An 18,312-nucleotide genomic window follows, 5' to 3' on the forward strand; every position below is an offset into this window, starting at 1 on the left:
CCTCATCGTTTCCTCATTTCTTCCTGAAAAAGTTCTCCAGTGAATTTTGTTTTTGGCTCATTTCTTCAGCTTGTATTACTACTGATTCATGAAATGGTGCAAGAGCAGTTGTGAGGTGAGGGTGGAAACAGTTGCTTTTCACAAAAAAATCTCCACAAGACGAATGGAAAAATTGCTTTAATATTGACCACAATTTTTTTTTTCTTTGTGGCCCGGTACCAAATGATCCACGGACCGGTACTGGTCCGGGGACTGGTGGCTGGGGACCACTGATCTAAAACATGCAGGATAGTAGCTCTCAAGGACCAGGGCTGGGGACCCATGAGGTAGATGTTAATAAAAGCTCAGGTTAGTTGAGGTTTAATATATCAAAAACTGAGAAAACTGCAGAAAAAGTGACTTTTTCAGTAAAATCTGTCATTACCTGAACATAAACCCAGTGTGTCCATACACTGTCATTGATCCAACTCCATGGGTTTTACTGGTGAATTAATGTTATAGAAGAGGACGGTGTTTCCACAGAAACTACAGAGCCTCTGAACTGAAATGGGTCATATTTGATGACCATGAGAAGATGACAAACTGTATTTTACACCAATTATTTACATACATTGCTAGGTTTAGTGGATCAGAAGTTATTAAACATTTTTGATCAGTAGATGCCAGTTGCTGTTTGGGTCTTTATGGGTTTATTTTATGCCACAATGCCCCACGCACTTTTTACACTAAAACAACAACTTCATCTCTTGACGCTACTTTCCAAAGGAACTGTTGATGCACCATGCACTCGGCGCCACTCATGATGAGTGTGATTCGTTTATAGAAATACAAATCTCTGAGCTGGCAAAGTGTTAATGAAGTGTTGAGATAGTAGCACATAGTCAGACCGTTTTTGGACTAGTTAAGACATTAACTACTGCTTACAAGGAACTTTTTTGGAATAAACACACACAAAGCCATGAGCTGCCTTGAATAAACACTTATAATTGTAAAGACATGTTGTTATTATCCATGTATGAAGAACAGCAATTCATTTGTTAAAAATACATGTTTTTCATGAATGAATCAAAGGACAAATTTATTTTTGAAAGTGCTTTATGGGAATATTTGACAAGATACTGGGAATCAGTCCACTAATTAGCCCAGTCATGTAAATAACATGTATTCCTGTAGATATGTATTTTACCCCAGTGATAAGGAGCTGTGCTGGAAAAATTTGAAAATGACCCTTAAAAGTGCTTGAAAAGTACATGAATTATGTATCTTATGTACAGTTATTCAGTTTGTAGGAGTGGTCTGGTGTACTTCTGATACTGGGTCATGCATGAACATGTAAATGTTTGCTTGTAATGAGTATTTTTATTCTAAAAAGCTTCATAAATTATATCCTGTTAACATCCACATTCTTCTAGAAATCCTAACCCTAAGGATTAAACTGTAGTTCCAATATGTTAATATGTTTTAGGCTTCATTTGACAGACAATTTTCTCTAGTTTCTAGATTTAACATGTGACCATCCATCCATCCATCCTCTTTTCATGTACTGTCATTTATTGTGGTAAAATAGTGCAGAGTCTTAGCGTAGTGGTTTTGTTTTTTTTTTTTTTTTTACCAAACGTACTCTCACACAAAGCCTTCAACTTTGATGTCTATATGTATTGTCATTCCAACAAAAAGTGAGTGTGGTGAGTCAAGATGCCAGGGGAATCCCTTTCAAGTGTCTCTGTGTTCAAAAATAAATATTATTGATATGTTTTTACTGAACATGAAGCAGGAGTAGACCCAAATGCAGACTCCAAAGGCAGGCGCGATCAAAGAGTATTTAGCAACAAGAAATCCAACTTACGGCTAACTTAAGAAGTAAAGTCGTGCAGTAAAAGTTTAGTCCACAGCACGAGGAGCTGAAAACACAAAGAAGCTGAGGAGAGTCACTGGGAAACCATGGAGGGTCTATTAATGTGACAAACGGGTAAAGGGATGAGTGTGGGGATGAAGTGTCTTTGCCTTTATATGCCAATGTGATCATTTGTTTTTATATTTATTAGTCTTTTGATTTTTTTTTTTTCCTGTAGCTTTAAACCATTGTCAAACACAATTTTGTAATTTTGTAATCTGTAATTCAATCCTTATTTTTGAATGAAGTAAACAACCGACAACAGCTGTAAAGAGATTCGCAGACTTGGAGCTGACTTTGATTCACGACAAAAAGAAGTCGTGCGTATGACACATTGCGAAACACCCGCCCCCCAGACTTGTGATTGGTCAGTATAGAATGGATCATGCATATTTCACAGCAACTGGCCCTATTCCAGACTGTTTTCTCAGTACTGAATATACTGAGAAAACCGGATGGCTGGCCAGGTTAGTTGTCGCAATTTTGCAACTTTGGCGCTTAAAGGGTTAATATTACTTGTGGTTATTTTGTTAGAATGCAAGACTAGACATCTGATGGTGAAATATGTGATGAAAATGACAACTAGGATCCTTCGCTATTTCACAAATAAATGTCCTACTATGTCTTTTCTGTGTGTGACTGGGAGACCCCTAGTGGCAGAAATTACACAGTGTGTGTTTTGTTTTTGGTATCTATGCTGGGGGGAAGGTTCTCACTCTGTACAAACTACTGTTGTAACAAGAGAGAAAAATAAATGACGGCATATCTAACGGAACATAATTATAATTTAACCCTATAAAGCCTGAACCATTAAATCTTTTACAGAAAATTCCAGTTCTTTGAAACCGGAGCCTTTATTGATCCTTCTGAACAACCAAAAAAAAAATGTTTTCAAATATCAATTTACATGTAAGAGTTTCAGCTTTGTATCATATGTGATACATCGGGTCTCAGAGCTCAGATATTATTTTTGAACAAACAAAAACATAATATAACACTAACATGCCTAAAAAAAGGAATTATTTTTCAAAATTGGCAAAGTTCTGCCTCCTTCCTCATAAATCCAATCCAATCCAACTTTATTTGTAAAGCACTTTAAATCAACCACAGTGGACCAAAGTGCTGTACAGAAAAATAAATTTAAACCAAAATAACAGAGCAAAATACAAGAATAGAATAAAAATAAATAAATAAAAATACAGAAGAACAGATAAAACCTGAATAAAAGAATCAAATACAAGAATAGATTAAAAATGTAAAAAGCTGTACAATTAAAAACAACGAATAAGAACAATAAACCAATACGAAATTAAAAAAAAAAAAAAAAAAAAGAATTGCATTAAAATAATACATTAAAACATTAATGACAGTCTTGTAGTGTCACTGGAAAGGCCTCTGGTGAACGAATTCCCCCTCCTGGTGGATTATCTGTGTATTTCATGTATCTAATTGTATACATCAGGTTTTTCAAGAAAAGAAATATCATGTGGAGGGCTTTAAAACTCATTTATCAAATATGATACGTTCGGAGTTACAGGGTTTAGGTCCGTGGTTCCCAACCTTTTTTTGGCTCATGACCACATTTTAACATCACAAATTTCTGGTGACCCCTGACATTCAAAACAAAGACATGTTGTTGTTTTTTTGCTAAAATTCATTTGCTTTTGATCATGTAATAGTTTACTATGTTACAAATAAACATTAATTTTAGACGACATTTAGTCTATATAATGTTTATTATTATGGACAGAGGCAGAAAAGCCAGGTGTAGATTACTGCACAAAGTGAGAATTTTTTTCTAAGCAGGAGGCTTAGAGGAATTAGTAAAGCGTCTATAAGTTTCACTTTCACTTTAAGGTGCAGTAGTGATGCACGAGTCATCTTTTTTCAACCTGCAGGGCTTTTGTGGAATTATTTGATCCTCCCCCATCAGCCCCACAAATAAACTGACATTCTTTTGACCCGCCCCAACCCAACCCATGAGTAACTTATTGCTTAATTCAATTTTTTTTTGCTTAATTCAAGATTTTTTTGCTTAATTTAACAAAAAAATCTGCCAATGGAACAAGTGAAAATTATCTTGGTAAGATTTCTTCAAATAAGATTTTCAAGATCTATTGCCTAAAAATAAGTTATTATATCTCTCTGAAAAGTTACTCTTTAGGTGATTATGTCGTATTTTAAGTCTGATGTGATATTTGGACTAGAAATGAGAAAAATACTTGTGACCCCATTTTAACATCACAAATTTCTGGTGACCCAAGACATTCAAAACGGAGACTTTTTTTTGGTAGAATTAATTTGTTTTTGATCATGTAATAGTTTGCTATACTACGTTACAAATAAACATTAATTTTAGATGACATTTAGGCTATATACTGTATATTATTATGGACGGAGGCAGAAAAGCCAGGTGTAGATTACTGCACAAAGTGAGAATTTTATTTTCCTTGGTCAGGATATGTACAGTCAGTCCACCTTGTATTTATAAGGCTGACAATTACTAATGAACAAACAAGAACTTAAACTATGAATTATGAAAGAGCTGCAGCATCTGAAACTGACCACAATGAACATTGGACAGATAAACAGAACCACAGTGCTTCAGTTTCAGCTTCAGTTTGTCATGTCTTCCACTCACCATATATTTTTTAATAGTAAGTTTTTATTTGTGTTAATTACTAGACATTTCAGGCGACCCCATTTGAATTCCAGACGACCCCACAAGGGGTCCGGACCCCAAGGTTGAAAAACACTGGTTTTAGGTTCTCACATTTAAGTACAAAGCTTGTAAGCTATTTCATCAGGGGGAAAATGCTTTATATGTGTTGTTTTCATGTTCACCGAGTCAGCTTTCAACCCATTATCCATCCTATCACATGAAAGTCAGGGCCATTTTGTCAATTAATCTACGTGGTCTTTTAAGACAAGTGAAAAAACAGTACAGCAAATGGGCTTTGTTCTGCAGCACAACTACCAATCTGTGGAGGAGATGGAATGATTTTCACTTTGCTGCAAACACAGACCCCATTTCTCACTCATAGAGAGGCAGGAAATTGCACCTGAATAGGACCAATCAGTGTGTCCCCGAGAGTGTTGAAGAGAGCGTTAAGACACTGAGCAAACCTGCAGCTATGAGAGGAAGAAACACCACCGCAGCATCACACATTTTAATATCAAAAGTTGGCTTACTACATTTGTTTTCCACATCTCGAAAAAATGACACAGGGGGCCAATTAAGATATTATTCTGCTTTTACTTTTCTTAGAAATTATATCTGTGCAAAAACATTCTGTTCACCCATGTGACTTAATGTTTTGTTCAATGTTTGGGGCCAAAATTGTGAAGCGGAGTGTTACAAATCCCACACATAAACGCAGTGACAGGCTGTGTTTTAATTTGATGTGCATGATTAGTAAGCCTGATTGACAAAAATGCTTAGCGGACCGAGAGCAGTCTGCAATTAAGTCACATCAGACCAAGACAAGTTGTTTTCACTTAAATTAGACTCAAATCACTTCCTCTCTTTTTCATTTTCTCAAGTCTCTGTGAAGTTATTAGACTAATATCCGGGCTTCTGTCTGCAGTATGACTGTGGTTTGTGTACACTCAAAGCCACAACAAAAAGTGATTGGAGCTTACACTGACATGCTTACTTATGAATAATGTATAGAGCATGCTCATTCCTTGTTATTATTTTATGTACAAGGCAGTATCTTTAGAGCAGGGATGTCAAACATTTTAGTTCAGGGGCCAAATACAGCCCAATATGGCCTAAAGTGACCCGGACCAGTAACATAATTACATTATAGCCTATAAATAATGTCAACTCTAAACCTTTCTTTGTGTTTTAGAGTGAAAAAATAAAATTACATTATAAAAATGTTTACATCTCCAATGTATCCTTATAAAACAATGTGAATTACATGATCAGTGATGAAGGAACAACATGAAATTTCTTAAGGAAAATAAATGCAATTTCAACAGTATTATACCTCATAGCAAAAAAAAACCCAGACTCTCACATTATGGAAAAGTACAAATGTGCCGACATCTAAGATGTGGCTGGAGGGTGTAACTGATACTCTCCATTTGGAAAGAATTAGGTACATTTTAAGCGATAGAATCCAGTAATTTAATAAAATATGCCAACCCCTTATGCTGTGTCTTGCGAATACAGGTGCAATATAATTTTTGGATTAGTAGCCGGGTCTCCATGGGGTGGTGATGGGGTGGGATAAGGGGTTTTATCAGTCAACCTGATGTGTCCTTATTTGTTATTGTGGTAGCTTACTTTATTAGTTGTTCTGTTTTCACTGTTCTATTCAATTCTATGCATTCCATACTCCACTGAATGAATGTGTTATAAAATCCCTCTAAAAAGATATGGAAAATAACTAATCACAACAATATTATACCTCAGCTAATCATTTACACATGTGCATTAGAACTTACAGGTTGCAGATTTACAGATATACAAAGGCACAAAACATTTAGTAACAGGCCTAATCTTGTTAAAACTGCACTTACTTCTCTTAAGACATTTCAGGTTCATATTTGTACAGGTTATTCACATTTTTTTGTGAAAAGATAGTTTGTAAAGTCCTTTTTGCACTAAGTGTTTTTGCTGCTAAATAGTACAGAGCTGCTAAACTGATTTTCATTGTTCCCGTGACAGTGACAATAAATATCTATTCTATTCTAGTCTAGTCTAGTCTAGTCTAGTCCAGTCCAGTCCAGGTAATTAACCCTATAATCCCAAAACCTGTCATATTTGATACATGAGTTTTGAAGCCCTCTACATGATCAATATGATATTTTTTTTCTTGAAAAACCTGATGTATACAAATAGATACATGCAATACACAGGTAATTCACCAGGGGGGAGGAATTTGTTGACCAGAGGCCTTTCCAGTGACACTAAAAGATTGTCATTAATGAGGAAGAAGGCAGAACTTTGCCAATTTTGAAAAGAAATATCCAGTTTGTTAGACATGTTTATGTTATATTATGTTTTTGTTTGTTCAAAAATAATATTTGAGCATTGAGACCCGGTGTATCAAATATGATACAAAATTAAAACTCATACATGGAAATTGATATTTGGAAAAAAAAAAAAAGGTTTTTGGTTGTTCAAAAGCACCAATAAAGGTTCCAGTTTCAAAGAACTGGAATTTTCTGTCAGTGATTTATTGGTTCAGGCCTTACAGGGTTAAAGGTTATAATGATAGTATTTTACTGGTCTTGACCCACTTGATATTAGAAAGAAATGAAACTGATTTTGACACACTGCAAAAATCAAAATCTTACCATTTCTAGTCAAAATATCTCATCACACTTAAAATAAGACATAATCACCTAAAGAGTAACTTTTCAGTGAGATATAAGAACTCATTTTTAGACAATAGATTTTGAAACTCTTATTCCAAGAAATCTTACCAAGATCATTTTCATTTGTTCCATTGGCAGTTGTTTTTTTTTTTTTTTTTTTTTTGCTTAATTCAAGATTTTTTTTGCTTAATTCAAGCAAAAAAAGAAAAAAATCTGCCAATGGAACTAGTGAAAATTATCTTGGTAAGATTTCTGCAAATAAGATTTTCAAGATCTACAGTCTAAAAATAAGTTCTTATATCTCACTGAAAAGTTACTCTTTAGGTGATTATGTCTTATTTTAAGTGTGATGAGATATTTTGAATAGAAATGAGAAAAATACACTTGGTAAGATTTAGATTTTTGCTGTGCATCCTTGATTGTTAATATCTTCAGTGTAATTTTTATATTTCACAAATTCTACACTGAACCCTTTGATGGCCCAGTTTTAGCCTGTTAGCTGTATGCTTGACAGCCCTGGTTTAGAGCATGTTCTCTTGTGGCTTTACACAGATCAGGCCATGTTTGTCCTGGTGTGTTGATACAGTATAAACATGCATGTGTATTTGCACTGTATAAGCTTTGCACATGTGATGCATTGTCGTGACTGCATGCTTGCACATGAGCAAACAAGCTCCTTTGTGTTCATGTATTTGTTTAAGTGGTCTGTGTTAAACATGTATCTCCTTTCCATGCTGCACAGTGACTGAGCCCTCCCCCACTCCCCCCCTCCCCCCCACTCCCCTCTGGTCCCAGGTACTCGTTCCAGGATGAGGAGGACATGTTCATGGTGGTGGACCTCCTGCTGGGAGGAGACCTGCGCTACCACCTGCAGCAGAGCGTCCAGTTCAGTGAGGACGCCGTCAAACTCTACCTCTGTGAGATGACACTGGCGCTGGACTACCTGCAGAGCCAGCACATCATTCATAGGTACATGTTAATTTTTCATCCCTTCGACATCCTCAGTTCAAGGCCACTGTAATTTATATTTACTGTCAGGTAATAACATAGCATTGGTGTAATAATGTAGAGAAAACCGTGGTGTTCCAAACAGTGTAAACTTTGACTTTCACCGTCATCTATCATGGTCTAATCCTGCTTTTCGCCTTGACTCGGTACAGCTTGGCTCAGTTTGGCCTCCATTATGTCGCGTTTCCACTGCGTGTAGTACTCCATCATCGTGGCTGGACCTTCATAGCTGTGGGGTGTAAACTATTGTGATGTCATCTTCAACATAACTGCAGCAGCACAACAGTAGACAAGGATGAATGTGTACTTGGGTTGTTCATGTTGTAACACCATGTTTCTACTAAACGTTAGAGTGTACTTCCTTAGTATCAGTATTAACTGTAGTCTTTGGATTTTGAAGAAAGCCGCAGAAGGAAGGTGTATATTTCCAAATATTGGCATTTTTTCCTCCCTGGTTTTGAATCCTGCAGCTTTAATGTGGGACTTTTGCATTTTTTTGTTGTCACTACAGGGTGGGGAAGCAAAATTTACAATGAACATTTAGTTGTTTTTTCTCAGCAGGCACTACGTCAATTGTTTTGAAACCAAACATATATTGATGTCATAATCATACCTAACACTATTATCCATACCTTTTCAGAAACTTTTGCCCATATGAGTAATCAGGAAAGCAAACGTCAAAGAGTGTGTGATTTGCTGAATGCACTCGTCACACCAAAGGAGATTTCAAAAATAGTTGGAGTGTCCATAAAGACTGTTTATAATGGAAAGAAGAGAATGACTATGAGCAAAACTATTACGAGAAAGTCTGAAAGATACTATTAAAGAAGAATGGGAGAAGTTGTCACTCGAATATTTGAGGAACACTTGCGCAAGTTTCAGGAAGCGTGTGAAGGCAGTTATTGAGAAAGAAGGAGGACACATAGAATAAAAAATTTTCTATTATGTAAATTTTCTTGTGGCAAATAAATTCTCATGACTTTCAATAAACTAATTGGTCATACACTGTCTTTTAACCCCTGCCTCAAAATATTGTAAATTTTGCTTCCCCACCCTGTACAGATCTTTATTTATTTATTGATTGATTGATTGATTGATTTTAATTATTTATTTTTGCACGTCATAAAATAGCAAGAGAAGATTAAAAAAAAAACATTCAAACAAATAGCATCATTGTGCAGGAGAGGTTAGAAGCCGAAAAAGGCTTGGATGAATACCTCTCTGGAAATGAACAATACACAGGGAAAAAAAAAGAAAAAAAGAATTAAAAAATACAATATAACTGAAATAATAAACTAAAGTAAAAACAATAAAAATGCAAATCACATTACAAATCATCAAATACACCTTGAAGAGGTGAGGGGGAGCATCTTTTAACACATTAAGACCCAAACATCCACCAGCGACCAAAACCATCTATTGATTGATAAGATATTTAATACCTGTTGATCCATTAATCCTATCAATACATGTAAATAATTGATGTAAAATTTAGTTTGTCATCTTTTCGTTGTCATCAGATATGACCCATTTGTGGACGTTCAGAGGCTCCATAGTTACCGTATAAACGTATAAACACAGTCATCTCCTACAACATTGATTCACCAGTAAAATCCATGGAGTTTGATAAATGACAGTTTATGGACACACTTGTTTTTACATTTAGTTATTGAATCTTTGCTGAAAAAGTCACTTTTTCTTCAGTTTTCGCTATTTCTGATGTAATAACCTTTGAATTTATTCTGAGTTTTTATGAACATCTATCTGATCAATGAATTAATTAAGGAAAATATATGATTTACACTGAAAAAATGCAAAATAAAGAAGATAATATTGCAATAAATGGTGATAAATCACTTAAAAAAGGTTAAATAGAGAGAGAAATTCATTTGGGAACTTTGGGTCTTTATGAGTTAATGTTGCCTTCGATGTCCTGTAAGCACAGACCAGAATTACAGTCTCAAACACTTAAAAGGCCAGGGGAAAAAAAAAAAAAAAAGCATACACTGATTCTAACAACTTAAGAGTGCTTTTGTGTTTAGTTTTTTTTTTAGCTGCCACCAAAAATCAGGGTGAGGGGAGGACAATCTGCAGCTTCATCAGCAGATGATGCAAGTGTGTCTTTGTAAAATTGTGTCAGGACAGAAATGAGGTGACAACAGTGGAATTAAAGGTGGAAATATACTTTATGGGTTGTTGTTCATGTTTGTTTCTACTGTAAGACAGAGTGAACTTCCTTTTTCTTCTTCGTAACATGGCAAACCCCGGGTTGCCACGGTAACTACTGTGTAGTGTAAGCAAGGACATTTACTATCTCAGTAACTAAAAAGCCCAGAAAATAAAACAAACAAAGCAAATACTGACTCTTGAGGGTGCTTTTGTGTTTTCTTTAGCTGCCACCATAGATTAGGGTTCTGCCAACCTCCACTAGAGTTCTGGAATAGTGGTAAAAATTCACGAGTGCTAAGCAACTGTGTCGTTGTATTATTGTCAGGACAGAAACAAGGTGGCAACAGAGGAAATATAGGTGGAAATATAGTTTATGGGTCATTGTTCATGTTGTACCTTCATGTTTCTACTGTAGGTCAGATTGAACTACCTTTTCTTCTTTCTAACATGGCAACCCGTTTTTGGGTTGCCACAGTAACTACTGTGTAGTGTAAGCAAGGACATTTACAATCTGAGTAACTAAAAACAAGCAAAATAAAATAAACAAAGCAAATGCTAACTCGTGAGGGTGCTTTTGTGGGTTTTTTTTAGCTGCCACCATAGATTAGGGTGAGGCCAGGGTAATCTGCAGCTTCATCAGCATTTGTTCTGTTCTAGAACTGGAGGATGTTCTGTCAACCTCTGCTAGTGTTCTGGAATAGTGGTAAAAATTCACGAGTGCTAAGCAACTGTGTCTTTGGGAAATTGTGTCAGGAAAGAAACAAGGTGACAACAGAGGAAATATAGGTAGAAATATGGATATGAATATGGATCATTGTTCGTGTTGTACCTTCATGTTTTGTACTGTAGGTCAGATTGAACTTCCTTTTCTTCTTCCTAACATGGCAATCCACTTTAGGGTTGCCCCGGTAACTACTGTGTAATGTAAGGACATTTACAATCTCAGTAACTAAAAAGCCCAGAAAATAAAATAAACACAGCAAATACTGACTTGAGGGTGCTTTTGTGGGGTTTTTTTTAGCTGCCACCATAGATCAGGGTGAGGCCAGGGTAATCTGCAGCCTCATCAGCAGATGTTCTGTTCTAGAACTGGAGAATGTTCTGCCAACCTCCACTAGAGTTCTGGAATAGTGGTAAAAATTCACGAGTGCTAAGCAACTGTGTCTTTGTAGAATTGTGTCAGGAAAGAAATGAGGTGACAACAGAGGAAATATAGGTAGAAATATGGATATGAATATGGATCATTGTTCGTGTTGTACCTTCATGTTTTGTACTGTAGGTCAGATTGAACTTCCTTTTCTTCTTCCTTCTTCCGGTTACTACTCTGTAGTTTAAGCAAGGACCAGGGTTACATTCTCTATCACTCAAAAGAACCAGAAAATAAAACAAACAAAGCAAATACTGACTCTTGAGGGTGCTTTGGTGTTTGTTTCTTTTTTTTTTTTAGCTGCCACCATAGATTAGGGTTCTGCCAACCTCCACTAAAGTTTTGGAATAGTGGTAAAAATTCATGAGCACTAAGCAACTGTGTCTTTGTATTATTATGTCAGGACAGAAACGAGGTGACAACAGAGAAAATCCTACTATAATGGACGTTCTGTGTCCGGCGTGTCTTTGTCCGACGCGTGTTGCAGCACGGGAGGGCGTACGGGTGCAATGCCGCTGTTGCACCACGGGAGGGCGCAATCGTACAGTGGCACCATGGGTACAATGCCACTAGTATAGGTAGAAATATGGATATGAATATGGATCGTTGTTCGTGTTGTACCTTCATGTTTTGTACTGTAGGTCAGACTGAACTTCCTTTTCTTCTTCCTAACATGGCAACCCATTTTAGGGTTGCCGCGGTAACTACTGTGTTGTGCAGGGGTCTGCAACCTATGGCTCCAGGGCTAAATGTGGCTCTTTAGCCTATCTGTATGACTCCCTGTGGCTTTGTCAAAAAACATAAGGAACATGTTGAAATTAACTGAATGAATCCATTTTTCTTAACATTGCTGTAGGCCTAAATCTGTTCTTACATTGTCCAACTACAAAAATATGCATACACTTTGGTTGAAATAATGACAAAATCTTTTTTTTTAATCATATCAACTAAGGTGTATATTAATGTTATATTTCTTTTTTTTTTTTGCCAAATTCAATAAGACATATTTCATTTTCATTTGTTCATAGTTTATCTGTTTCAAAGTAAGCCTATTAACATGAAAGTGGAGTTTTTTTTCTCCATTTATAGAATGTTACATTAAAAACAGTAAAACTTTTGAATGTTTTCTTTATTATAGTTGTGTCATCTCATAAATGCACCACATTTTCCAATATTTTAATGGAAAAGTAAAGTTAAATAACAAACTAATCATAAATGGGCTACTGCAGAACAGTCTCCTCACTGTAAGACGTAGATGAGTTTAGATGTTTTTTTTCATGGCTCCAGACAGATTTCTTTCTTCTTTTTCACGCCCAAAATGGCTCTTTAGATTGTAAAGCTTGCTGACCCCTGGTGTAGTGTAAGTAAGGACCAGAGTTACAATCTCAATCACTCAAAAGAACCAGAAAAGAAAACAAAGCAAATACTGACTCTTGAGGGTGCTTTTGTGTTTTTTTTTTAAGCTGCCACCATAGGTCAGGATGAGGCCAGGGCAATCTGCAGCTTCACCAGCAGATGTCACCACATTACACACTGAACCTGAACCATATTTCATACTGTTTTGTCAGTCCAAACGAAGTGTTGTTTATTAAAACTCATCTCCACACTTCATTTGTTCTGTGCTAGTGCTGGAGAATGTTCTGCCAACCTTCGCTTGTGTTCTGGAATAGTGGTAAAAATTCACAAACACTAAGTAACTGTGTCTTTGTAAAACTGTGTCAGGGCAGAAGTTGTTTTAGTGGAACATGTGATGTCATCTTCAGTGCCACTGCAGCTATGAGCGAGGTGACAACAGAGGAAATATAAGTGGAAATATACTTTATGGGTCATTGTTCGTGTTGTATCTTCCATGTTTCTATTGTAGGACAGAGTGAACTTCCTTTTCTTCTTCCTAACGTGGGTTGCCATGGTAACTACTGTGTAGTGTAAGCAAGGACATTTACAATCTCACTAACTAAAAAGCCCAGAAAATAAAACAAATAAAGCAAATACTCACACTTGAGGGTCCTTATGTGGGGTTTTTTTTTAGCCACCACCATAGACCAGGGTGAGGAAAAGGTAAGGAAAGGTCTGGAGCTTCATCAGCTGATGTCACCACATTATACAATGAATATTAAAGGGGTCAGATTTTGCTAAACCTACTTTTATTAGTCTTTGGTTCATTTATTTGTGTATTTGGACCCTAATAGTTCATAAAGTTTGGATTTGAAGCCTCCAGGTGCTGTAAAGCTATCTTTCTATTCATTTTGGCAAAAATCAAATGGATTTCTATAACCTGTTTCAGTTCCTGCTTTATTTATTACGTTTTATAACTAGTTACATCACAACATTTGCACATATAAGGTCAAGATTTCTGACGAACATTTCTCCAGGTATGACATAATTGTTTATCAGCAGCAGCAGCGGTTGTAATCCATACTGAAAATATGTCCAAATTTCGAGCCGATTTCCTAAAATGTTCAGTTGTTGGTTGTATTATATGTGACTGAATGGGACAGAAAGCACAGTCAACAACCTGGAGGGGCGGAGCCTGAAATGGCTCATTTGAGTTTAAAGGACCAGTGCTTGAAACGACCTTTCTGGTGTTATTACTCAGAAATAGGGGTGTAAGAAAATATCGGTTCTGCAATATATCGCAATATTTCATTTCACGATACTGTATCGATATTAAAAAGTACTGTATCGATATTTTTAGGTATTTATTCAAATGCAGATATGGCGGAGGTTCATTTTTGTTTTTTGTTTTTCTTTTTTGTTTATATTTTATTTATTATTATTCACCACCGTTTTATTAAATAATGGTTATTTTACGCGTCCTAAAAGCACTTTTTACTGTCTGAGAGACAGATATCAGTTCCTTTGGAAACTAGGAGAATTAGAAAAATTTTGTGATATAGCATTAGATCCTGTTCTGATCAAATAAAAATGTGTTTAGTGTTTGTACATACAGTATTTCTGGTGTATTTCAATTCTTCCAGGAAATAATCTTAAGAAAAATAGCTTTTTTAACAGCATCATGATATGTCGTGATATATCGTATCGCAATCCTAGTATTGTGATTTGTATCGTATCACCAGATTCTTGCCAATACACACCCCTACTCAGAAATAGGGTTGAAGATGGGCCTGTGGAGTTTAATTAATGAGAATTCAGACCCAAGCATAGCATTTACAGTTTATGTAGACCACAGGGAAATGTTTTAAAATGCATAATTCCATTTAAAAAACCAAAATATCACTCCTTTAAAGCATATTATGAGTCAAACTTTACATCTGTAAAAGCTAATGCACCTTTAATAATAATAATAATGATAATAGCATCATCTTCTTAGCAAAATTCACAGCAAAAGGGGAAGGCAACATAAATGGTCTTTTTTTCAGTCATTAAAAAGATATGTATCAGAAGTTTGAGTTTTACTGTAAATTTGTTTTATAAATTGATTCTGGAAATCATGCACTAAAATATTCTATCATGAGTCTGAAAATCTACAGCAACTCATGCTAATTTAGCCAAACTTTAGCCATTTTGAAATTATTAAGTTGAACCCTTAAATACCTAAATTTAGATTTACATTTAGATTCATGAAAAACTCACGTCTGGATTAGAAAAACCACTAAATTTAACACAGTGTCTTTATTTATAGTACCATATAAGACCATTTAGAGTGATGTTTTCCAGATAAAATGCACCGACACATAGGTAGTTTTTCATGTCCCGATATTGGTCCTGTTTTTGGCCTCAACAATTTATTAAAAATTCATTAATTTTGGCATGGCTCAGAGCAAGAGTATAATTTTTTTGCATTTATCTGAGGTCATCTATCATTAGGTACATCCGGGGGGAAATATGTCTAAATTTCTCTTTTATTATTGGGTCTAAAAAGCCTGAAAAGTGCCAGATACCAAAATATACCCAGTTTCATAGAAGTACCCATCTGCAAAATCAGGGACATGGTGGTAAAATGACTAAATTCCTGTAAAATAAAACCACATCTGTGGATATTTGTCAAAACTTGTGATTTTCAGGGTGTAGTTGTCGCTCAGAGGTTGGTGTTTCACATCGTGACGGTACTTTCAAAGCGATAAACCACAGATAACAAAAGAAAGAATGATAGAAATGGAGTATTTGCATTGAGCCAGACTAATCCAAAAGGTAAAGCTCACGGTCTTGTTTTGCTCATGACTCATACAACAGACGTTTTACTCTGAGTGGAATCCACTGAACTGCTTTAACATTCAGACCCACACCTGAATTTAACTCCACACGGCGCCTATTTCATTATTTAACACACTCACTAAGTTCAAGAATGCACTAAAAGCACCTGTGTCAACCTGTTACATCATTATATTTTCTTGTATCAAATATTCTACGGATCAGTCTTTGCTCAAAGCCTGAATCTGTGAAAGCAAAAAAACCAACAACAACAAAAACAAAACCTAAAGATCATCTCAAGGTTGTATCTGTAACTGTTCTGTTCTATCAAAAGACATCTGCATCTGCCTCGAGCACTGCCTTTATTGATATCTGAATGTCATTATTTATTCTTTAAGTTAGAATTCCACATCTAAAACCATCTTTTTTTATCATACTGTTCAGGTGCTTTTTTTTTTTTTTCCACCCAGAGGGAAAAGCTCTGTAACCTTTTCTCTTTGTCTGAGCTCTCCTTATCGCAACCAAAGTCACAGCGTCTTTCTAACTAGCTTTATCTGCGTTTTTTAGGCCATATGCATGACTCAAGCATCTCAGCAGAAATAAATGTATATACACATGGTATATTTACATCCACCTTCATTATGTCCTGTTGAGGAATCTCACCTGCTTTTACTTTGACCTCCCTGCTTCAGACATTACATTATTCTTCCACAGGAATGTTGCCTTACAGCTCAGCAGATAGCAGTTCATCACGCTTGTACTTTTAAGTAGAAAGTGGGAATTTTTCTGTCTTTTGCACCACAGTATGAAACAGCGGGTGTCTGGGAATACACTCAGTATCTCACCTGTTCTGTTTACGTGCATATTAATGAACTCAGGGATTAGATTTGTACAGATTTTAAGTAATAGAATCAATTAGGTTGTGTTTAATTATTAGACATGATTCTATTTGTACCTTGGTGCATTATTATTATTGTATATGAGTGTATCAAATGACTGTAGAAGTGTGTAGTAAGTAGGGATGGGAATCGATAAGAATTTAATGATTCCAATTCCGTTATTGATTTTGCTTATCGATCCGATTCCTTATCGATTCTCTTTGGGTGAGGGAATAAAAGAGTACAAATAGGTGTGTTTGCATTAACTGTCTTTTATATCTCCATCTCTGCACAGAAAATATACCATATACAGTGTGTGGGGGGGGTACAGTGAAAGTGAAACTAAAGACGCTTTACTAATTCCTCTATTGCCGCATATTGGAGCAATTCCAGCCTTTTGAAGAATTGGAAACTTTTCAAGTGTTACAAGTGGACCTGGTGTCGTCTTTTTGGACTGTTTCTGCCTCAATGCCATGTTGGCTATGTTCTGACCAAAACAGTGCAATGTGCATGTGATGTCATTGTGCATGTGCAATGAAGGCGGAATCAATAAGCAGAATCGTTAAGCAGGCAGGCAAACAATTCCAAGGAATCAAGCTACAGGGATCTCGTGAGGGTTCTCAAAAAGAACCGGTTCTCGATTCCCATCCCTAATAGTGAGTATTTATATTGGGAGAGTGATACATCTTATGTCAGTGCTTTTCAACCTTGGGGTCGAGACCCCACGTGGGGTCGCCTGAAATTCAAATGAGGTCACCTGAAATTTCTAGTAATTGATAAAAAACAAACAAAAAAAACAACTTACAAATAAAAAAAATATATGGTGAGTTGAGAAAAACAATCCCAATACATAAAAGACATGACAAACTGTGAAGCTGAAACTGAAGCACTGTGGTTCTGTTTATCTTTCAGATGTTCATTGTGGTCAGTTTCAGATGCTGCAGCTCTTTCATAATTCATAGTTTGAGTTCTTGTTTGTTCAGTATTAATTGTCAGCCTTGTAAATCCAAGCTGGACTGACTGTACATATCCAATAAAATTCTCACTTTGTGCAGTAATCTACACCTGGCTTTTCTGCCTCCGTCCATAATAATATACATTATATAGACTAAATGTCATCTAAATTTAATGTTTATTTGCAAGATAATGTAGCAAACTATTACATGATCAAAACAAATTATTTTTAGCAAAAAAAAAAAAAAAGTCTCCGTTTTGAATGTCTGGGGTCACCAGAAATTTGTGATGTTAAAATGGGGTCACAAGGCAACAAAGGTTGGGAACCACTGGTTTATGTATTTGACAGTCCCTCCAGAAAAACACAATTACGCGATTACATACACTGCAAAAATTTTAATCTTACAAAGTGTATTTCTCTCATTTCTGGTCAAAATATCTCATCACATTTAAAATACGACATAATCACCTAAAACGTAACTTTTCAGTGACATATAAGAACTTATTTTTAGACAGTAGATCTTGAAAATCTTATTTTAAGATATCTTACCAAGATAATTTTCACTTGTTCCATCGGCAGATTTTTTTTTGCTTGAATTAAGCTAAAAAATCTTAAATTATGCAAAAAAAAATCTTGAATTAAGCAACAAATCTTGAACTAGAAGAACTCGGAGAGCGCAGACCTCCGCCAAGGCTGATCAGTGGCCCCCCCCACCCCCGATCACCACCAAAATTTAATAATTTCTTCCTTATCCCATTTCCAACAAACCCTGAAAATT

At 35.9% G+C, this 18,312-nt stretch overlaps 1 protein-coding gene across 1 annotated transcript in view; it reads left to right on the top strand.

Moving 5' to 3' along the window:
- The window catches only part of stk32c (serine/threonine kinase 32C), a 271,928-nt gene that overhangs the window by 205,625 nt on the left and 47,991 nt on the right, over positions 1–18,312 (top strand). Inside the window, exon 4 of the mRNA XM_030156106.1 lies at positions 8,021–8,194. Within this exon, the coding sequence (XP_030011966.1) occupies positions 8,021–8,194 (174 nt within the window). The remainder of the gene's footprint in view (positions 1–8,020; positions 8,195–18,312) is intronic.

Source organism: Sphaeramia orbicularis, chromosome 15 (genome assembly GCF_902148855.1).
Source record: "Sphaeramia orbicularis chromosome 15, fSphaOr1.1, whole genome shotgun sequence".
NCBI lineage: Eukaryota > Metazoa > Chordata > Actinopteri > Kurtiformes > Apogonidae > Sphaeramia > Sphaeramia orbicularis.